The sequence below is a fragment of the Strix uralensis genome, chromosome 17 (assembly GCF_047716275.1).
Source record: "Strix uralensis isolate ZFMK-TIS-50842 chromosome 17, bStrUra1, whole genome shotgun sequence".
NCBI lineage: Eukaryota > Metazoa > Chordata > Aves > Strigiformes > Strigidae > Strix > Strix uralensis.
Genome location: NC_133988.1, coordinates 15,942,976 through 15,966,577, shown reverse-complemented (window position 1 = coordinate 15,966,577; position 23,602 = coordinate 15,942,976). Strand labels below are relative to the sequence as shown.

General features: G+C 41.2%; 1 protein-coding gene across 6 annotated transcripts in view; it reads left to right on the top strand.

Annotated features, from left to right (window-relative positions):
• Positions 1 to 15,495: 15,495 nt before the first annotated feature.
• HECTD4 (HECT domain E3 ubiquitin protein ligase 4) overlaps positions 15,496 to 23,602 on the top strand; it is a 79,313-nt gene continuing 71,206 nt past the window's right edge. For all 6 annotated transcript variants that reach the window (XM_074886795.1, XM_074886793.1, XM_074886796.1 and 3 more), the window contains exon 1: positions 15,496 to 15,936. In XM_074886795.1, coding sequence (XP_074742896.1) covers positions 15,766 to 15,936 — 171 coding nt within the window. In that variant the 5' untranslated portion in view covers positions 15,496 to 15,765. The remainder of the gene's footprint in view (positions 15,937 to 23,602) is intronic.

Genomic DNA, 23,602 nt, shown 5'->3' with positions numbered 1-23,602 from the left:
CAGGCATTTAGATACAATGGTGTTTTTTATAATTATGATACATTCCTCATTTGTGTATCGGAAGATGTGAAATAATACTTGAAACCATTAACCTTTTTTACTGAATGGGGAGGTTTTGTCTCGCAGTGTGCTGTCAGGAAGTGATTTGGTAACGTAATTCAGTTGTCTTAATAGGTCCTGGCGTGGAGAAACGGTCTCACGTGCTGCCATCGCCTCCCTCGCCCCAGCCCTGTCACTTGTCTGACTAGGTGATGGCTAGTAACACAGCCCTGCAAGGTGGGGAGAGGGGGAGGAATTGAGTATTTTCGTGCTGGTTTAGATCCCTGAACTGAGTCACTGTGGGACCAGATGAATGTTGGTGTCGGCACAAAGGGGCGTGGGAGCGGGCCTGCTTCTGGAGGTGCTAGCTGTGAAGTCAAATTTTAACACCAAATCATGCCTTCCCAGTGCCGAGCAGCTCCTCGGGCTCTGCTGCAGAAAATGGAGACGGCAAAACACTCTCAGGGAAAGGCAGCTGGTGGACAGCTGTGATTTGTCTCTCTTTTAACCTCTAAAATATTTTCCTTGAGTTCTGTGAAATCTGGCTTTTTTCTGGAATGCTCTGGGGTGGGGGATGGAAAAGCGAAAAAACAAGGACTATACAGATGACCGACACAGGAACAAAGTGAATATTCAGAAGGATTTTTCAATCTAGATAATACTGTCCACTACCTGAAAGATACTTCCACCACATAAAGAGCTTTTGTGTGTGTTCTCGCTGTCCCGCAGCTTTTCTCATTCTGAGCATGTAAACAGTTCTGCAGTCCTGGCTCGCTGAGTCATTGCTTTCCACCGAGCATCCCCCACAGAAGAAGCTAGAGACATCCAAAGCCTCAGTCACCCAATCAAAAGTGCTGGAGATGTGCAAGTCCAAAAATAGTGACAGACTCAACCACAGCAGCACTTCATTAGCATCAAATGTGCTCTTTGCTTCAGCTGCCTAATAAAGTGATATGTAATTATAATAAAGCATCCTTTTGAGAGGAAAGATAGAGGGATGTTGGCTTTCTCGGGGAATTGGTAATAAGATGCAATGGCTCATTATCTACAGGCACCTATTTTTATCTATTAGCTGCCTCTCTGAAATGACCTGGTGGATTCAGTCCAGCCCAGAGAGGCTCTGACCCAGCTGCCGTGCTGGCCGCAGCCTCGCAGAGGCAGACAGCAGCCTTGCTGCTGGGACTAGGAGCCTTAGGAGAAACTGAGGCTTATTTGCAAGACAAAGAACTTCCCAGTGCCAGGTTTGTAGAGAACAGGACCTCTGACATTTCAGGTGTGACACAATCGGTTTTAACCTTAATTAAGAAACAATGCTATGGCTGGAGCGTGAAGGGGCTTTCACAGGACTGCCCCACGTACCATTTTGGCCAAGTGTTGAGGAAAATATGCCAAATATGCCCAGATGTCCAGCGATCAGCTACTCAGTTCCCCTGCGCTATAGGATACCTGTAGGATGTGCCTTGTCATGCAGGGGCAGATGAGCCTTTTTCCACCAGCGTATTTTCACCTGATCCCTGTTCTTCCTCTCCTCGTAGCTCACAACTGTTGCCACTGGTATACCCAGCCCAGCTTCTGCAAAAAGTAATTCTGGAGCTCTCCACAAGCTCAATAAAGAATAAACAGAATTTGGGGACAGTTTGTCATCACCACCTGGAAGAAGCTCTGCTTTAGCCTCACAGAAAATGCAGGCAAGATCAGCTGAGAAACCATTCGTAGAGGAGAGCTGGCCCAGGCAGCCTTCCTCTAGCAAATGCTAGAGAACTCCTTCCACTTTTCTCCAAATGCTGATTTCCATCTCATTTTCAATGATTCAAGCATTAGAAACCCCATCCAAATGGATTTTACTACCAGAATTTGTTCCAGATTCTCTGTATATTCTTCTTTCAGTACATTTTGTTTCTTGTCTTCCAGTGCAGAGGGCTTCCTGGTCTGTCCTTATTAAAATCAACTGGTTTTTAAGATCAAAACTGGTTTTTACAGTTTTCTAACTCCAGGCAAGCAATTACCCTGCTCAATTTGAAACTGGACAGCAGAGTTCTGCCCTGTCCCTGGCTCACTGTGAAGGCTGTGTTACTGAGCTCTCTTAAAGTTCCACTGGGATAAGAGATCGCACCATTTCCCTGTGCTGTTCAGGAGATTAAGCAGCATACCGAGCTATAAATATCAGTGGCTCCTACAATTTTATCAGCTACTACTCTGTTACAAGGTGGACACACGGACAGCTTAGTCCAAGAGATCTAGAACCATGTAGGAGTCATGTAAATTCCACTACACGTTCTTCTGTCATTACACATAATGTCACATAAATGACATAATCATACAGGTACAGGATTAAGAGCTCCCACTCCTATTCTGGTTTGGAGACAGCATCTGAAGTTCCCGGAGACTTGTGTGGGAACGTGGGGACGCAGGCAAAGGAGAACTATTTACCTGTTAATTTGACTTCCCCAGTTCTGCATTACAGTCTGCACTAAGCACTTGACAACTCATTGTTTAAGCAATTAGAGCAATTAAATCCGTATTTTTATAAGGATCTTATTCACAATAGTTCTCGGTATTTTTTTTCCTCATTGTTCAGGAAGCCACTAATTGAACAAAGCGAGCCAGTCCCACTGGCTGTAGTCAACATTCGCACTGAGTCATGCAGGAGGGCTGGTCTGTGATGGTTATGGGTGGAATTTAACATGTGTGCCAGTAAGCAACCAAATGACATTTCCTACTTGATGCTTTTGCATTGTTTGTTTGTTGTTTGGGTTTTTTTTTAGATCAGACCAGTTTTGACCCTCTTGCAGATGAAGAGTCAAAAAACATTTTTGTCAGCTGACTGCCTTTTGGGGCTCATTTTATCCTGTTTTTTTCCCTATTATTTCAATGTTTATCTTTCTCAGTGGAAATTACTTCACATGATAGATTGTACACACAGCCAGCAATTTCTGTGACCTAACCATGGTTCACACTATACCAGACATAAATACTTATTAGTAGTAATAAGGATAAGGAGAGAGGAAGCATGGTAGTCAAAATATTACCCGAGATAAAATAAATTAAATTTTTTTTTCTCAGCTCTATTGATTTTCTGTGTGATCCTGAGTAACTTAATTTCAGTGAGGTCAGTGCTCACATACCTGCAGAATAGCAGTAATACTTTCTCATATTGGGTCTCAAGAAGTGTTTTAAACTATTGCAGACATACAATTTATGACAGTGCTCTAAAGTACGTAAAAGAATAAAAAGTCTATGCTTGGATGACACTAAGGAGGGAACCTGATCCATTATTCTAATCTTCCCCTACTGAGATCGTATCAACATTTAATACTAAAAAGTAAAAACATTGTGTGGTGTTGAAGACTGGCACAGGTGGCATGAGAAATAAATGTTTTCATACTCCTATTTATCAGCTGTAATGTAATTTTTTTGCAGAATTTAATCCATTATATTTGTACAGGACAATACAGCTAAAGATTTAGTCGCTGGTGACAGTCTGTGTTTCTGCGTTTCGCCCAATTAGCAGTTCCTAGCACTTTGCCTGCAGAATTCTTTTAATGATCATAATAACTTCTCATACTTTACATACACTGAGCACATTGGGCTCGTGATACCCAGCAGAGGCAAAAACTGCCATTATAACACCGAGAAACTGTACACAAAAGTAAAATTATTTATTCAGTCCACTGGAACAAGTCAGTGGGATGCAGAGAACCACACCAAGCAGCACTAGGAAAGGCTTTAAACCTCATGAAGGAAACAGGAGCCTAAACCAGAAGCAATTACATCTTCATCTATTTTGTCAGTCCTGCTTGATCTAGAGGTTTTTCACTCACTTGACAGATGCACTTAGGATGTAATTGTTTTTAAAATTAAGGCTTTCAGATATCACCATGTGCTATACATGGTATTCTATTGTTCAGAATGCCCATTTTCACATGAGGAAATATAGTACAAAGATAAAATGTACAAAAACAATCCTAGGCAGCAAGCTTGTGTCCTTGATTTACAAGGGAGGAAGGTTATTTTTCAGAACAAGGAAATATGAAGGCCCTAAAAAGAATGATGCACCCTCAAAATGTTTCACTGGAGATGTTTAGGTAAAATCAGTGTTCAAATTACTGGCGTGAATGTCCTGCTAAACTGAAATGAAAGCCTGTTTCATAGAATTTCATAGAAATTGGTGGGTAACCGTAACTGTTCCTTAAAATAAGCACAAAAAATAAACAAATGCCCCTCTAGAATCAGAGAACCGAAACAACAGCAACTCAAATGACAGGCACATGACAAAGCTTCTGTACATTGCGCATTATCCGCATGGCTTCCCTCTGGACTGACACAGAAGGTGCAAAAAGGGCATTCGAAATCTGGAGCTTTGTGTTTCTGTGAGAGAAAAAAAAAAAACACATGCACATACTAGGGACAGAGAGGGAGAAAAAGGAAAACTGCATTTTGAGACTGCTGGTGCAACAGAAAACTTTGAGAGTGCTTTTTTTGGTCAAAATACTGGCTTTGGTCAAAGCACTGTGCACAAAAATCTGTGGTTTACTTAATCTAACACTCTAGGAAAGAAAACTTTTTTATGCTCTGTAAATAAACGGGACTTCATCAAGGCAATGTCTAGTATCATCGTGTAACTGTCTTCTAACACAGGCAACCCATTAATCTCCAAAATGGCCAACAGCTTGCATCCAAAAAATGAAAATAATACAAATAACATCACAAATTATGTGGCTTGGGCTTACTTGAAATAACAGCTGATTTCACAAGTACCTGAGAAGGGTGTCCCAGCAGCTGTATCCCAGGGATTTTTAAGAATACTCATTAGAATTTCTATCATTCTTCCCATCCTGTCACCCCGATCTGCAACTTTCCATGTCGGTCAACTGGCCACCGCACCAAGCCTGCGGAGACTGGATAATCAAGCCTAAAAAAATGGCTTTTTTATGTGTTTGTCATGCACAATCAATAGGCATGTGACAGCAATCTGGAAGAATGGAGGAATGAGCGACACGTAATATGGTCACTGTATTGCGTGTGAAGGGCCGGGCTGAATCTGTCTATTTGTGAACCAATCACCTAATGAAGGTGGTGATGCTGGTATCCTCCAAATAGTCGGTTGGCTTTGGATGACTGACAGATAGCGCTGCTCTCAGTTCTTCTGTTGATTGATTGCTCATGGAGTTATTTTAGTTGAAGGGCAATTAACTGTTCTTCATGGTTTATCTGTAGGCTGCTTGTGATGTTGTTCTTTTTAAAGAAATGCTGCTATGTTGATAAGCATAAAGTCAAGGGTTTATAAAACAATTCCAGAAAAGACTGACTCTTACCTGTCAAGACCAGGATTTTATTCGCTCTTGACATTCCACTGCAGCATTCATCAACTCAGCTCTACGATATTACAGTTGAAGAAACCGGCCTACCCGTAGCAGCATGAAAAGACTTTCAACCATCCTGGCTTCATCTGGGGGCCAGTCCATCACAGGTCTGTGGAATGATGAATTATTTGGCCTTTGCTGACTTATGCCATCTGGCTGTAAGGAACAGAGGGAAAAACAGGTGAGTCACAGTGAGCACAGGAAGATTGCACCTCTCACAGAAATCTGCAACATCCCTTCACTAACAAAACCACAGTAGACCTCTATATCCTTTCTTGTTTGTCTCCCTTATATCTATATCCCATCAAGTTGTTCACTCGCTGTGACAATTATTGTATAATAGTTTTTACTCTTCCTTTAAAAGTAGATTATTGGCTGGAAATTATAGGAAAGAGATACTGGAGAAAACAGGAGAAATGCTTCAAGAAAGAAAGGAAGGGGAGGTAGGCACTATGGGAAGAGCACCTTTGGAGATGTGGGCACTTATAGCTGCAAAACAACACACACAGAGAACGAAATTGCTCTCCCCAGAGGAAAAGGCATTCCATTTGTGCTGCATGGTTTCAGTTCTCAATTAGTGGCTTTCAGTTTTAAGTTTGTTTTGAATGCCTGTCACCATTGAAGAGAAAATCAGTACAGAGTATGGTTTCTCAGGCCAGGGATTCACTGACCTGGCTTCCTTTCCTTAGGAAAAAGGGTAGTTGGTGCTGCAATGCCTGTGAAAACCTGCTAATTAAGACCTCACAGGATCTTGGAACTGATTTGTGAATTTCAAGTAAAAGAAAGATGATAAAAGTTCAAAAGCCAGCTCATTTAAAATCCTGCTTTGCCTCTTCTTTGGTGTCGTTTCAGACTCTCTAGTCACTATCATCCCTTTCGTAACACCTCACAAGTCACCCTTACTTAGAGCTGTGCTTAGGAAAAGCAGGTCATTTTTAGACAAATAACATGTAATGAGTTGTGGGGTTTATTCCCAATATTGCTAACTCGGCATGGGCAACTGAATGGATTGGCATACCTTTATCTAAAACTTATACAAAGACCCAGCTCTGAGCTTTTGTAGTAAACAGCTGCCTCAGGCCTTTCATTCTGGATGACACCTACAAAACATGGCTGACGGAAGCAAGCTGGCAAAATTCTGTTTCTTGTCATCTTTGAGTAATTCCTCCATCATTCTCTTCATCACTACTTCTTGCTGTGGACAAGCTATTACAAGACATTCCTAAAGTTGCTTTTGTTTTGTCTTTGTCCTTCCTACAGGTCTTTCTGCTTTCTCCCTGCTGTTGTTACGCAAATTACTTTGAACAGAATATAGAAAATAGCAAATGGACTATGAAAACCATCTAATCCTGCATGCTGAGATCAGCTAAGTCCCCATCAGGCCCAACAGATACTTGCCCAAGCATTGCCAAAGCCCTCCACTAACAGATCCCACAACCTCAGAGGCAACCCAGCAACAGGAAATGTTTCCTGATGTCTGCCCTGTATCTCCCCAGCTGCAGTCTAAGCCCGTGATTTTTGTCCTGTCAACAGCAGCTTCTGCTCCTCTCACTGCTTCAGCCTTTCACACATTTGTTCCCATGTCTCCTCTCTGCCTTCTCTTCTCGAGACTGAACGTACCAAATCATTTCCAGCGTTCCTCAGAGGCAGTGTTTTCAAGATGCCTGATTACTCTCGTCAAGACTTTCCCCAGTCCATCCACGGGCTTCTTGAAACACAGGGATCAGTTCCAAACGCAGCCATCCAGGTGGTGCTTTGTCTTTCGCTTTTAAGCAGTTCCGTGTCTGTAAACCACCACAGTAAGATTTTGGTTTTGAATGAAGCTTACAGCTGCGACGGAGTTACAGATAACAAGAAAAAACAAGTATAGACAAATTCTTGCCAGTCATAGTAATCCCTGCTTTCCACCCACTTACCTATTCATACATTTCATTTTACTCTATTTATTATATGTTATTTTAAACTCTCAGTGTCAAAATATTCCTAACCTTACCATATGATGGATTTAGACTGAGATATATGAATGAAACTAAACTAGCCTAATAAGTTTTCCTAGATAGTTTGACTTTCTGGTACTCTGAAAGGCCATGAAAATGTCTAAGCTGTTTTACTTCTAAAGTGTTTTCAATTACAAATGAAGACTTTTATCAACACGAAATTAAAAAGCCAAGATGCCCTCATTTCAATTTTTTGAGTAGTTCTGCTTTGTCACAGAGGCAAAGCATCCTTATTGCAAAGAGCTGCTCCTGAATTGGAATAGTTTGAAATCTGTTTAGGGTAGGCTGATCATTACTGTAGCAGAAAAACACCTGATGCAAATATTTAGACATGAGACAAACAGGTATGATGGGATATTTATGTAAGAAAAGTTACAGAATACCCATAGTAGTTAATTCCTATTTTTCTTGATCTACAGTTCATGGGAAATACACCTTTCCACTAACATACAAAGGATATGAGCACACAGACCTACCTATCCCTTCTTCTGACTTCTCATTTACTTCCAATTACCAGTTCAGTTCAGTTCAGTGAGGCATTGTTGACAATGATACAGTTAAAAGAAAAAAAGGAAAAAAAAAAGGAAAAAAAAAAAAGTGACAGAACTCTCTAGTGTCTTAGTGTCTGTCAGATTGGGCAGATGCCTTCACAAGTCGATACAATCCTCCCCATATTCATGGCGTCGTGCCAGTGCAGACCATCCATCCCAGGGTGAGAGTGAAAGAAAATTGCTGTACTGGGATGCTTCTCCCAGGAGTTTTTATTTGTGGTTCTGATGGGATGACTGGGATGTAAAAAGGATGTAAAAAGGTACTAGAATGTGTGTAGTATAATTAAAAAATCTCCTCTGTTGCCAGTAATGATATAAATAAGGATAAATAAATTATAAATAAAGTACAAGCTCCTGTAGATGTCACAACAATATTTTTCTGCAACACTATACAGACTGTCCTTCAGCTGGTTTTAATGATATGGGAGATTTTAAGAAAATGTACAGCTGGCAGAAAATTTGCCAGTGATTGAAATCAATTCATCCTGTGAATGAGTCATATTTAACAAAACTTTATCTTGAAAAAAATAAAGTACAATGTTAAAATAGATTTTTGGAGTTTTCATTTCAATATTAATTTTATTCAGCAGCAAAATTATTAAGAAATTTTATCAAATAAAAATAAACAACATAGCATATGAATTAAATAAAAATCTTACATAATACAAAATTGGAATAAAAAGAAAACTGAAATAAGTTAATTGTCCTGAAATGTGTTCTTTCCCCTGAAATGTTACATTGCAAATGTCAAAATTTCAGCTTTTTATTCTGATTGGAATTAAACACTTTTTATAAAACTCTGCCCAGTTCTCAGTCAACTTTAAAACAATGTCTGTGCAGGGCCATCCTATGGGGAGAGAGAACTCATTTCTCCCAGGGATATAAGTTTAAAATATAGATCTTGTTCATCATGGCTCTTCTTCAATATAAAGTAAGATGAACCCAGCCTCCCCACCCACTCCGTGACTTTAGCCAGCTAGTTAACCAGCTGGTTAGTTAACCAGGGGCAGATTTCCCGTGGCAGAGTGTTGGTGGCCTGGCCGCAGGGAGCTCTTCCCCCTCAGCATCTCCGAGTACAAGGTAGGATGCTTCCCCGCATCGCGACGCAGCTGCAGCTACTATCCCCGTGCCTCACGCTTCTATCAGGTGTTGGTGATGTGAACATCCTCATCCTCCCCCGGGAGGTGTGTTGGCAGGTTTGACAACACGCTTCAATCAGCGCTGAAGGAACATTTCAGGGAGTCTAGTGAATAAGAGGCAAAGCCTGGCAGATCACCGCACCCGTCTCCGCAGGAGTCCTGGACAAGGAGCCAGGGGCCCTGCGCTGGGGCACCAGTGTGAGGTGTTCGCACTGTTTCATGTAAAGGAGGAAAATACATTTAATTTCAAGATGTGAGGGCTTTAACACGCTTAACTGATCCGTTCTCATCTTCTAACTGTCAGAAATTTAAAATCATGATACAGGGCTGTGACTCCAAGTGGGACTTACACTGATTTTACTAAATTAAAGCTGAGGTCTTTTAACCTAAAATAGCAAAAAAAATGGACATTTTAGATGTCTGCCTTGGAACAAAGGACATCTTTGAGTGACAAGGGGATGCTCCTAGAAGAAAAAACCAAAAGTCTGTATGTTCTGTATCAGTAATTGGAATCCTTTCTTGTTACCAATGAATAGTTCTCAAACATGGACATTTGCAGGATTAGCATTTCAACCAATTTACTTGGGAAATTATGGAAAATTATTGAGATACAAATGTAGAAGCTCAAACTATTTCTTGATAGTCTAATAGAAAACCAGCTTATGCTGCTCCTTCTTTCCAAGAGTTTTAAATAAAACTTTATGTAAAATATGGGGTAAATATGAAGCTAAAGATAGTTCTGATGACAGATATATTTTGTATTTGTGTCTAAATATCAGTCCCTTCTCTGTGCTGACCACTTTCAGCATTACAATAGCATTGCCAAGGAGTCCTACTCTCTTTTACAAAAGAAAACACTGCCAATCCTGCAGCACACATTGATTAAAAAAACCTACCATTTTTATAACTCATTCTCGAGAACTAATTTTAAACTCCTCAGATCTCAGCCAAGCTATTAGGGATTTTGTCAATTTAACATTATAAACCCTGAGAAACACTTTATAAAGTGGACCTTGTAATAATTTGTATAAATTATATAAATCCACCTTGTTACATTTATATTTTTACAATATTGAGTAGAATATTGTAGCAGGCTTTTTTTCTTTTTTTTTTTTTTCCTCGTTTTCCTGCACCCGTTTTCAGGGAGGTTGAATTTTAAAACAGTACCGAATAGCTGTATTTAAAACCTACCTATTTTGGGACATTAATAATGAGTCTTCTGAGACATTAGAGATTCAGAAATTCAGGACAACCACTAAGGGATCTGTTGAGCTCCCAACCACTCTTCCTCACTGATGGGCAGCATTTAAATATTTCCCTCCTTAAAAGGCTACTTGCGTTAAATTCTTGAATAAGATAATGAGACACGAGATTACCGAGAGTTATGCTAAATGCCAGCTTGCTTTGTTCCTGCATGTGAAATACCACAAACAGAATTTAAGCCTAAATTGTTATTTCATTTACAAGCTCAGTCTGAGTCAACGATATCATACAGCTGCAGAGAAAGCAAAGATGATACTGAGACACTTGACAGGAGTGTTGCATAGAAGACACGGGAATCTGTCCAAACCACTTCTCACTGGTAAGGCTTCATCTAAAGTACCAGCAGCTCATGAGAGATGTGGACAAGTTGGAGGAAATCCCAAAGAGCAGAAGAATGATCAAGACTTTCAGAGTACTGAGCCTACAGAGAAAATTTGAAAGGACGGGGATTATTTAGTGCAGAGACGATGGAGAGGAACTGTGGTCACAGCCTTCGCACATCAAAAAGACTTCACATAAGAGGAAGAAAATAAACTGTTCTCTGAGCCTACAACAGCTGATCTCTGTGCCTGCAAAGCTGAGAAAAATGAAAAGGCTTAAATTACAGTAACACAAGTTCAATTAAGCATTAGGAAACTCCCTAACTGTAATGACAGTTCAACAATGGAAGAGATTGCAGGTGGAGTCTCCATCACTCTAAATGGGACAAGTAAGTGTCACAGGCAGTGTAGTTGCCGCGTGGGTCACAGCACTGGATGAGGTTGTCTCTAAGAAAACATTCCAGCATTTTTATTATGATTGTATAATTTACATTTATTTCATGTCCAATTTAGCTAAGGCTATGTTTGCCAGGTAGGTGATTCATACTCATGTTTCCTGTAATAAAATTGCCCTTACTCATTTTATTAAGATCTCTTTTTATTTGATCTTCCTTCCTCAAGCCTACCTTACTATCAGTCAGAGCCTTCTTTGGAGATTATTGCTAATATATCAAAATGAGAAAAATGTGAAAATTTTTCCGTTGCAATTAAAATACATTCCTGAAGTTTGAAATTATTTTATTTCAGTCTAGTTTTTGTTTTCTCCTCTGTCAAATACTGATTTTTTTTCCCACTTCAGTCCTTTCTAAGTTTTAGTTGGAGAAATATGAAGAAACTGTACTTATTAATCATAGTTAGCATGCCAAGAAATGCCAGTATTCCCTGCATAGTGGTCTTATTAATGATGGCATTCGGGCTTTCTAAATAACATGTACTAGGCAGAGGAGCCAGAATTCAGGGTATGGAAATCTGGTTATTGCAGACCACATAAAAATAGCAACTGTTTCTTCTGTTTCACACATTTCTCAGTGCCACAATGGTCATTAAAACTAAAACTGCCATTTCTAAATTAACAGAAAGATGTACAGCAAAGCCTTAGGACGAAAAGAATTTCCACCATATGTTATAGCTGTTAATATAAAATTAAACTGGAGGGCGAGACAGTGTTCCTTTAAATTCCATTACGTAATAGGCAAATGGTCAATTCGAAGCATGAATAGTGACTTTCCGTTTTCAGCTCACAGGGCTGAATTTTTGCTCGCAGACCGTGAGGATCTTCTGCTAAATCTCAGTAACGGGGATGCCCAGGGAAGCACAAGGGCACATTCTGCTGCAGGACCTGCCCACGAAGCGCCTCACTCCGGAATCCGGCCACCAGAGGCAGACGCGACCACGGCCGCAGCAGCGTGAGGCTGCTGACCCATCTGCTCCAAAATTATGAAAGCAAAAGACTGGGTTTCTGCACAAGCCTATTTACAAGTTAAGGGGTTTATTTCTTCCGCTTGATGATTTGTGTCACAAAGTTATTCTGGTCTGGTTTTTAAGGCACACCATCTCCCATAACGTAGTACAAGACTTTGTAGTTCCTGCAGTCCACCTCTGAATGCTACATTAAAGTTACAGTGGCTGACGTTTTCTGGTGACGTGCAGAACAAAAATAATATTATTTTTTTCATTATATTATACAACACCTTCTGCAGAAGATGCCAAACAAACTGCATTATATTTACTGATTCATTACAGGATCAAGGCCCTAATAGCAAAAATTTCATGTGGCATTCATGCTATGTCAGCATTCCATCCCATGTAAACTTTTGTTTTGTTTGTACGACATAGTGTTAATTCCTGAGTGGCAGGCACGTAAGATAATTTAGTAAATGTTACATTTACTAGTAATTATTTTATTTACCTGCACTGAGGCAGGACGGGACACGTTTCTCAGTTTTATGGCATTAGATTAATTCAATAACTGATTTGTAACTTTGAATTGTCAAATCAGTACAGCTCAGAAGAACGCCAAATAAGCAAATAAATAACTGTAAAATGGTAAACACCTCCTGTGTTCAGCTCGGGATGTCGTCACATAGATATGGCTGAAAGGGATTTCTAAAACATCCGCACAAGCTCCAGTTCACAGTTAAGTGGCCTGCTTTTCACTCAGGGCCCGCTCAGGTTACCTACCACACAAAACCGCATGGATCAGGATCTTCGCCGTGAGAACTTGTTTGCCAACCCCCAGTCAAATGACAAAGCACAGCCTCTGGCCAGTATATAATTCAGCCATGCACCTCTTTCTGTGCTTAGCCTGCTGTGCATGCATCCCGAGTTACACATACCTCCCTCTACCTCTGAGTCAGCTCCTTATTCAAATACGAGGCCTTGGTTTGTATTTCAAAGCAATTAGTGGATTGAATCGACAGCTATATCAAACCCCGATTCTCCATCTGGGAGCTGCTGTGACAACCATATTCCTCTGGGATAAAGCAGTCCAGAAGGCCTTGGAAAGGGCACGTGAAAGCTGGAGACAATCAATTTTCAGGCTGGGGGACACCCAGCCTATGAAAGAGTCCTTTGGAGAACAACACATACATCCAAAACTCAGCCACCTCTACAAAACCCTGCAAATCCTCTCTGTTGAGAAGCCTTCCTGGTATGACTGTTGCTCGTGAAGTGAACGTCTCATTCCCAGCTCTGCTATTTGTATTGATTTTGTGGAAGATACTCAACTAGTACCATGATACAAAATCTAAAGACAGAATTTTTTTCAGTGTTACTCCCACTAAAATGTATACACACTTTGTGTTTCTCTTCCTCTGTTCCTGTCTCATGTGAATGAATGAAAACAATGTAAAACTGCTCTGGTAACAAAACACCACCACCAGTGACTATTTTGTAATGAAATATAGTGACTAATCTAACCTCAGCAGCCTTCCCATTCCTCCAAGGGGACCCTGTGAGCACAGCTTATCTCAACTACCAGAACTCAGCTGCCATGTCCCACCTGCCATCAAATCTTCAAATCTCGGCATTCTCTCTCTGCTGAGCACTAGCAGGGCTCCCGCGGGAGGATCAGGGTGGATTTTCTATCTATGGATATGTCCATCTGCAGCCGTTGTTCTCTAAGTCATGTCTTGACCAGGAATGACAGACACCCATGAACGGTCTCTCCCTTACAAAAACCTTTGATACCAACTCTCCACACTCTCCCTGTTCAAAAATTACACGCTCTAGAGCAGAGGCAAATAATACCAATTTCTATAATAAAACCAAGCGTGGAGACTCTTCTGCTCTCCAATATAAGAATGACAGCGATATCCCACCAAATATAGTGCACTGAGCTATCACACAGATCTGTGAACAACTGCTCATATGAACTTACCTGAACCCTATGTTGCCTGAACTGGCCTCAAAGACAAACTACACCATTGGGTGAATGCTCATGCTGCTCTGTCAGCAATACAAAGACACTTTGTGTGGGTCGTCAGTTGAGTGTGGTCCATTACATGGGAAAAATGCTTCTTCCCAACCAGATTTAATAGGTCATAAAGCACTGGTGGTAGACCTCATTTTAACTACAGCTTTGAACACACTTTTCCTCCAGTACCACAGCACTTCTATTACAATGCATGATTATATTAAACAATTTAATCTGATCAAACAGGTAAATAAATCTGTAGCGCTCCATCTCTGTTCTGTTGTGCAGAGTCACTGTTTCATGAAAAGCAGCCACTTGCAACAGGAATCCCCACAGTAATTATACACTAAAAATATTTAACATTTATCGTCATGTCTTTCTCATTAACATGATTTGTCTCACAAGCACTTACTTTGCTGAACAGTCAGGTACAGCTGCCTCTGACACTTTGTGCGCCTCTGAACAGGCTCGGGTGGAAGTCTGAGGCAAACGAGTGTGGAATTAGACTGATGGCAAATGGGCAAGGTTACACGATGCTGCCCAAAAGAGAGGCTGAGGGAGAGAAGGGTCAATTTTTCTTTGGATCTCCTTTTTTCCACACACACTGTGGTGTTGCGAACCTTTTGCTTCACTCCCTGTGGCATCCTCATTACATAGATAAATCTGGAGGTGTGGATTTTAAGGGACATACCTGGTTGCTCACAAGGCCTTCAGGAAAAGGGTCCCTGAGACGTGACAGAATTCCTTCGAGGAGGTGACGGAGGGGCGGATGAGGCAGGGGAAGGGAGAAAGAGAGGTCTTTCTGGAAAGAGGGGGGAGCAGACAAAAAAGGGGTGACCAGAGGTGCCCAGAGGGGAACAACTACCCTGTGGGAGATGTGAGGCACCAAGAGGGATCAGTCCTTGAGGGAAACGGGTAGTTTTGGAGGGGCTCTGACTAGCCAAGGTGGTGAGGCTGAAGAAGGAAGCTGAGAACGGCCTCACCTCGGGGTAACTCGCTGAGGGAGCAGCTCTCGGACGAGGGCCTGAGGAAAGCGGCCTCTGGGGGAAGGGAGGTGAGGCGCTGAGGGGAGCGGCCATTGCCTGAGGGGGGTGAAGCGCTGAGGGGAGCGGCCCGGGGAGAGGCGCGGAGGTGAAGCGCTGAGGGGAGCGGCGGGATCGCCCCTCGGTGCGGCGCGAGGCGCTGAGGGGAACCGCTCCCGGGGGTGTGGGGTGGGGGGGCAGCGGGGCGCGGCGGGAGCCGCCCGTGAGGGCGGGGTGTCGGGGGGCGCGGCCCGGGCCCGGGGGCGGCACCGAGGGGCGCCGGGGGCGGGGCCGGCGAGGGCGGGGCGCGGCGAGGGGCGTGGCCCCGCGGGGCTGGGAGGGGGGGAGGGTGTATTGTTCCTCGCGCGGTGCATGCCGGGCCCGCCTCAGCCCCCAACATGGCGTCGCGCTGTCACCTGTGTGTGTGAGGAGGGAGCGGGACGTGGTGGCTGCGGGCGGGCACGGCGGCTCCCGGAGGTCCCCGCTCCGCTGGCGCCGCGGTGGCAACGCGCCGCTCCTCGCTGCTGCCCACCGCGCTCCGGCTGTCCGGCACCCAGGCCGCTGGGGACCCCCCTGCCCCCGCCCTGCCCCCGCCATGGGGGGGTAGCGGGACCCGCCTCGCCTCAGCCCTGCGGAGCCCCCCCGCCGTCCGCGCCATGGGGTCCCCGGCGGGCGCTTCGGCGGCGGCGGCCACCGACTCGGCCCAGTGGCTGTCGGTGAAGGAGGAGACCATCTTCCTGCACGACGGGCTGATCCGGGTCACCGACCTGGCCGAGCTGCCCAGCGAGATCATTGGGGTGGCTGAGCCCGGCGACACCGAGCTGGAGGTGAGTCGGGCCCGCGGCCCCCCCTCCCCCGAGCTGAGGGGAGGGACGGGGGTGGTGAGGAGGGTGCCCTCGGGGGAGGAGGGACAGTGGCTGTGAGGGCCTGAGGCGAGGAGGAGGATGGTCTTGGAAGGGGGGGGGTGCAGGGAGGATGACTAGGGGAGGACGGGGGGGCCGGGGTGGAGAATGGTGGATGCGGACGCAGGGTGAAGGATTTGGGGTATGGAGCCAGCTGGTATTGAGGCAGTTCTATGTGTTCTAAGTCAATCGAATTTTTTTTCAAATAATGGTGAAAGTGGAGCTGGGCAGGAGGGTGGTGAGGCGCTAATGAAGATGGAGGGTGAAGTGTTGGTGCTACCTCCTTGTTTTGAATCAGTAGGGTTTGGAAATCCGAACCACGCTCATGTATTTCAAGGTGGCTTTTGGCTCATTTATTTTTATTTATGCTTTTGTATCTTTTTGCTGTTACTTTTAGATGGTTTGTAATTAATCAGCCTTACAATAAGATGCTTAGGGTACTGGGGCGTCTGGGTGTTTTATTTAGGCTGTTGACAGTGATTGTTATTAAAGAGCCCGGAGGGCAGCTGAGATTTTCATTCCAGCTTTTTACCTTCTCAAAACTGCTGGGGTTTTGGCTGCGGGCAGACGGTACAGCTGTTTTATGAGGAAATGGTGAAGGACTGAATGTCACGGATTGTAGGTTGCATCTATTTTGTAGACTGCATTTTTTTTTTTTTCCTGTGTGCCTCCCTTCTCTTCTTTCACCCCGCCCTCTTCTCCAGCAATGTGGCTTGCAATGACACAGGGTCTTTGTCAGAGGAGCTGAGTGGTGTGAGCTGAGAGAGGATGGTTCAGCAGGAGCTTTATCTGTGTGCTACGTTAGGTCACAAGCATTTAGGCCGCAAAAGCCTTTAGTGAAGCTTTGGCTGCGAACTGGGGTGTTGCTAAGAGGAACCCATGAGCCAGGCTTGCAGCTCTGAGAACATCATTGTTCACCTTGTGACGTGAGGTCTTTATGGTGTTTTTGAAAACTTCCCACAGCCTTATCTAAGGAAAGATATTTTTTGCTGAACATGCATTTTCTTTTCTGTGCGATGTGACACTGGGGATTGGGATGGGAACATTAGCTGCTCCCATGAAATGGATGTTGGCAAATACCACATGAACAGGCAAAGAGAGACTTTTAAGGTGGATGTCTTATCTCTATGTGTATAAACACAGAATGATTCTCCCTTGTGATCAGAGTCCACTCTGGTATTCAATGCAGCTTGTATTCAAGAAAATATTTCAATTCCTTTACATAGTTCTAGAAGCAGCATCAAGTCTAATAACTGTGTTAGAAAAATACGTGCTCCCACAGCATTATTCTTGTTATATCGTAATGAAGGAGGATATCCTTTAGAAAACAAACTGAAAACCAAACCAAACCTTATTTTTAAGATCTTGCAACCTAGACCAGAAGTATGTTCCAGCATGAAACTTGACACACAGCTTCACTTGACAAACACTTCAGCTCTGGAGAATTTTTTGTTAGTGCTAGGAATGTCTGTAAAACTATAATTGTTTGGGGGAGATAGGGATGGAATTAGTATTACTGTGTCTTGCCCTTTATGACACTCATTCTAGTGTTTCAGCAATCCAGTGCCACAGATTCACATAATTTTTTCTGTGCCAGAGATTTTTTTGCTGTCGTGCATGTTTGCAATGTGAAACTTTAAAATAAATAAATAAATAAGACTTTTTGCTATGGTACTTATTTTGATCTATAGTCTTAAGTGGCAGAATGTGAAAGAATTTTATTTCATTCCACTGAAAGAAATGATGACCACAAGTGACTTTTATTTTTCAGAGCTTGTTTGTAAAATGGTTTATAGTTTTTGGTATTGAGGGGGGAGGGTTAAAAAAAAAAAAGTGAAATTTCAAGTGGTGTAAATGTGAACTATTCAGCTCATAACTTTTCTCTGCCTTTTTTTGTTAATGTTTTTTAAAATAAAGGGCTACCTTGGTAAACTGGAATGGCTTTGAGGAGCCATTTTGTGGAAATAGGTGCATGCATCTTATTGAAGTGTGGCCATGCAGTCGACTAATACACTGAATAGCTCATTTGCACTGTTTCTACTCCTACTTGCAATGTAATAAATATACTTGAAAATGGTCCAAATAGAAATCTCTTGGGATATGTTATTGGACAAGGGTAGGAGATGCTGCAGCTGCTGCTTTGATTAGTAAACTTCTTTAATATACTTCTTGTGCTTCATCAATGGTGGTGAGAACCCTGACTGAATTTATGGTATGATGTGCTTAATTAAAAGATGTAGTGTACCTAAATGGATATTTTTGGGGAAGGGGAAGTATCATTCTGGTCTATTTTGCTTGCATATCTCTTTAAAGAGTTTATTGGTGAATAATGTCAATGTATTTGGATGTGTTTCCTTTGTCTTTCTGTTGAAAGGTTTTGTCTATTTATAAAAAGAAAAGCAGAGGAAAAAACGTTACAGTACAGGTATGTAAATGTTATGGTACGGTATAAAAAAGGCTTATGAAAATTTATTATTTTCTTGTTTGGACTCCCATACAACTTTTAATTTTTTTTAATGTATTTATATATATGTGTGTGTATATATATATACTTATTTTTTCCTTAATGATAGGTTATGAAAGTGTTAATATTCTTTTTCACGTGAAGGTAATTTGTTCAAAGAGTATTTTTAGGTTTAAAGAGAGTGGGGGTTTCTGGTTTGTTTTTAGTTTTTATGTGATGTAAACACGTATGCCAACTTCTTAGGCTGTCTATCAGCATATTTACAAAGAATATCTATTACCAAAAAGAAAAGGGGCACTTTTTTAATTTGATTAGAATTTTGTAATGATGTGCATACAAAAGCTGCTCCTGCTATGGGTTTCCCAATAAAATCTTCTGGTCAAGAGACCTAGATTAGTTAGCAGTTATGCGAGCCTTTGCACCCTTATTTTAAAGCCTTTCATACAGAGAAATGACTTTCAAAGTGCAAAGTCTTCTGCTTCTTGGAGCCAACCTTATGTGACTAACAACTGAAGCTGTTGCCATGACATTTTGTCTGGTCTCTGCCCTGGATGTCAATGCCTGCACAGGAGGGACAGCTTAATGCAAGATGAGCTGTTCTTTAATGTGCCACAATGGAAACTGCAGCACTTCCAGAATCCTCCCAATCAAACATCTTTCACCGAGACAGTAACCCCTGGGAGTGGGGCAAGAGGCATGTCTGAAGGTAGAGGTCCCTTAAACCACGTCGTTTTAATGTGCCACTACACCAGAGTCAATGTGCCGCAATTTATGAGAGCGCCAGCAATATAAATTGATGTGTTAACCCTTGGTAACTTAAGAAGGACATAACTGAACAGGGATTGTTAACGTTGCCTATGACATAGCCATCAGATGATGGCCAAAAGGCATTCGCTCGTAGCTAGGCCGTTTAGTTTGGTTGCCATACGTTACCACTGTGATCCTTCCGTTGGAGGAGGCCCTCGTTCTGATCTTCAAATTTGTAGCTGGTATTTTTATTAGTTTTAAATTTGCAGTATCGTCAATTTTTCAACTAACTAGAGATAGGCTCAGTTATTTTTTTCCACAAGGAAATAAGTGGGAAGAAAGACAAATCTTCAGTATATAGTCACAGTATAAAGTAGAACAACCTTATGTGTCACTCCACGTAACTCGTAAGCGCTCTCTTTTACATAACAGCCCAACAGAGGGAATAGGCATTTGGATATCTGTTCTTGCTGCTCTCTTTCATAGCCTGGAAAAGTTGGGGTTTTTTCTTTAATATTTTTTTCTTTAATATTTTTTTCTTTAATATTTTTTTCTTTAATATTTTTTTCTTTTTTTTTTTTCTTTTTTTTTTCTTTGTTTTTTTTTTCTTTGGTTTTTTTTTTCTTTGGTTTTTTTTTTCTTTGGTTTTTTTTTTCTTTGGTTTTTTTTCTTTGGTTTTTTTTTCTTTGGTTTTTTTTTTCTTTGGTTTTTTTTTTCTTTGGTTTTTTTTTTCTTTGGTTTTTTTTTTCTTTAGTGTTTTTTTTTTTCTTTAGTGTTTTTTTTTTTCTTTAGTGTTTTTTTTTTTCTTTAGTGTTTTTTTTTTCTTTAGTGTTTTTTTTTTTCTTTAGTGTTTTTTTTTTTCTTTAGTGTTTTTTTTTTTCTTTAGTGTGTTTTTTTTTTCTTTAGTGTTTTTTTTTAATGTGGAGCTGAAAGTGTAGCTCCTCCCTCAGTAGCTGTCTGGATCATGTATGTATCTGTCCTCATCTGATGTTTTGACTCTCATCAAGCTCTTATTATAGGACAAAGTATGAGATGCCACTGGGCAGCTGTCACTCTGCACTGCAGATATGTATTTTTAATCAAATGTAAGTGTAAAAAAATAAAATAAAGGTGGTGTCCTTTCATCTTCCCCCCTGTATGGTCTGGTCTTCCCTCTAGGGAGAAGTTGAACAACTGAAGTCCAGTGCTATTTTAGCAGCATGTGCCAATCTTGTGAATAATTTGTGTTCTCTGTCAAAGTGATTTAGATGTGAAGGTACCTGCTAAACTTGAAGCTTTCACCCATTTTCCTGATGGACTAGAAGAAATGTTTTGTCACTTCTCCCTGACTGCTGAAGGAGAGAGTAGTTCTCTGTAATTATCTAGGTCAGAGCTTCCCCAATCTTTCTGGTTGTGACCTTACCTCCATCTACAAGCTTCACCTCTGTCAAAACAGAAATCCCTGATACCAGCATAAACAATTAATTGACTTTTTACTAAGTGGATGACCCCTCTTGGGGTTACAACCTCTAGCTTGGGAACTGCTGATCCAGGCATGTACATCAGGCTTATAACTTTCCTAGTCCTGCCTTTTGCATCCCCTTCCATGTCAAATACTCCAGTATTCCTCTTGGACCGTGTTTATAGCTTTCAGAGTAACGCCAGATTAATCTAGTTCTTGAAGTTAATCTGCACAGGAAGACAACCTTCCAGATCTGAGCCTTGGCTCGCTCTTTTGCACAGGAATTGGTGGCATTCTTTCAGGCATTGCTGTAAATCTCTCACTTGCCCTTTGAGAGGACTTGGAAATCTTTATGGCTTTCCTTTTAAGCTCACTTTCATTAGATATAGTGTAAACCACCAATATTGTGTGATTTAATCTCCAGCAGAGTTGCTGTTGTTATCATCAATTGTCATAAAATGGCACATTTGAATTTATCAGACTTCTAGAATATGGACTACCATGCCTCTTGACTTGTTCTTTTTAAAGTCATGTTTTAGTTATCCTAGTAGAGAAATACTAGAAAACTTCTAAAGGATGATTTTGCAAGTATGTTTCCCAAATATAGTTCTTATTACCGATTGCAGTTGATAAGTTCAGTGATCTGCACTCTCAGATGTTTAAATGACAAAGATTTTTTCTTTACCTTTCACAGACATTTTAATCTACTACTTAAAAGCCAAAAATATTTTAATAAATGAACAAATAAAGAAACAATACTTTCTTTTATAGCAGTTTTTGTGTGTTTACAGCTTGCCTGTACTCTGTAATTCATCTCAGGGATCATCATAATTTGGTAAATTTATTACCAAAAAAATTGGTACAATATTGTGTGTGCAGTGAAAGATACAGGTTTCTTAGTGCTTATTTCTGAGCAAGTAATGAGGTTTCTAATGCTTTCACAAGGCAAAATAGCTCATGCTTTTAGCTGAGTTGTTAAAAAGCTGTGCTGCTCCATGTACAGGATTGTGAATCAGTAGAGGCTTTGAACAAGGTGATACTGTTAACATTTCTTGAAGCAGAAAAAATCAGAACAATCTCAAAACTTAGTTTTCAACTGCAACAGTAAAAGCATAATGTAAAGCATGCAGCAGCTGCTAAGAACCCATAAAATTTCAATACCTAAGACATCAGGATGAAAACGTTTGTACATATTTATACATTTTACAAACGCACAGGCATATCAAACAAAAAGCCTTACAGAGGTTTAGAAAAATGTTTTAAAAGAAATCAAGGCAGTGTTTGCACTAAGATCGCTTCCTACTGTGTGTCTTCAGAAATTGCCATGAGCAGAAACGCTGTTACCCAGCAGAGCAACAGCAAGTGGAAGACTAGGAGTAGGTACACAGTGTTGTTTATGGGAGCGGTTTAAATTCTGATGTGTATTTCAGTTTTCAGGGTACCTTTAAAACTGTCAATTCTGGTATTTCTCTTATAGAATAATGTATAAATCTTGTAATTCAGTCTTTTTTACATGATTTCATTTGTATTTCTGGAGATAAAAGAACCAAGTAAACAAGTGGTGCTCTGTATATGTTAACTGTGCAGTACAAGAGGAATGACATTATAGCTGTAACATGGTGTTGAAAGTACAATAGTTAAGTTTTTTTCATGCTGCTGTTAAAGATACCTTATGGTTTTGAGGTTGTTTCTGGTTTGTTCCTCCTGTGAGATGGGAATAATACTTGTTTAATACTCAGGGGGGTGTTACAGATCTAATTGATATTGGTAATAAATGTACCGTCTTCAAGAAGTTGTCGTCTCTCTGTGTGAAGTTCAGCCAATTTAATTATGTAGAGAAAGAATTAAATGCTATTCTGGAGATTTAAAGTCTTTCACCTGCAATATGTAACTTTAGGAAAAAATACCCCTTTGTGAACGGTTTCATTGCTCATCATTTCCCTATGTAGTGGAATTAAAACTGATCAATGAAACCAGCATATTCAGCCCGAGACTGTTGGTTAAGCTACTGACTGGGAGAGCTGTTGCAAAAAGTCCTTGTTCACATCTGTCACTGGCCATGCATTTTCTTCTTTCTTTTCCATTCTAATTCTTTCCATTCTACCTGCTCTTCCATACCAGGGAACTAGTCTAAACCAAAAATCTATATTAAAAAAAACCCCAAACACACACATCCCCCGCCCCCAGTCATTACTGTCAGCACCAGGGAGAGGATGAAGGGGCAGGAATTTTAGCCAGAGGAAAAAGGTGCCTTTTAGTGGCAGCTCACTTAAATTTACTTAATGTGGTCACAAAACCTCAGGCTAAAACTTTTCGTGTAGATTAGCATGTCTTAATTGTAGTGCATCTGGTATTTAATATCAGTAGAGAAACACTTTACCCTAATAATAGTGCATGGGAGTGACTGCTTTCTGGAGCAGTATTGGCAAAAATATTGTTTAATGGGAAGAAGTATCTGGTTAAGGTCACGTAGTAGGATGAAAACAGGACAAAAATATGGCAGGAAAGGTGACATCCTCTGCATAGTCAGCGGTCTGAAGTTAAATACCTTTTGTATCTCTCAATGTTGATGTCAACAACCAGAGAGATTGAACTTTGGATCCACTATTTTCTAATTAAAATATTTATTGAAATTTATTTTAAAATATTTTGAAGGACAAGATACTGCAAAATTAGAACAGTGACAGACTTTTTACTAACACAGTTCTTAATTATATGTAACTTCAGGCTGTTAAGCGTGAGACTTTAAAAATCAGAACTTTTCAAATGTCTTTACTAACTAGAAGTAGACAAAGTTGGCAAATTAAGTGATGATCACAGTCATAGTGTATGAACTAATTTCAAAGTGACTGAAGAGTAGTTTCTCATTTGCAAAACTGTCAGTGTGATGTATATACCCTATTTGCAAAACCAGATACAGAAAAAGATCTTCTTAAAAA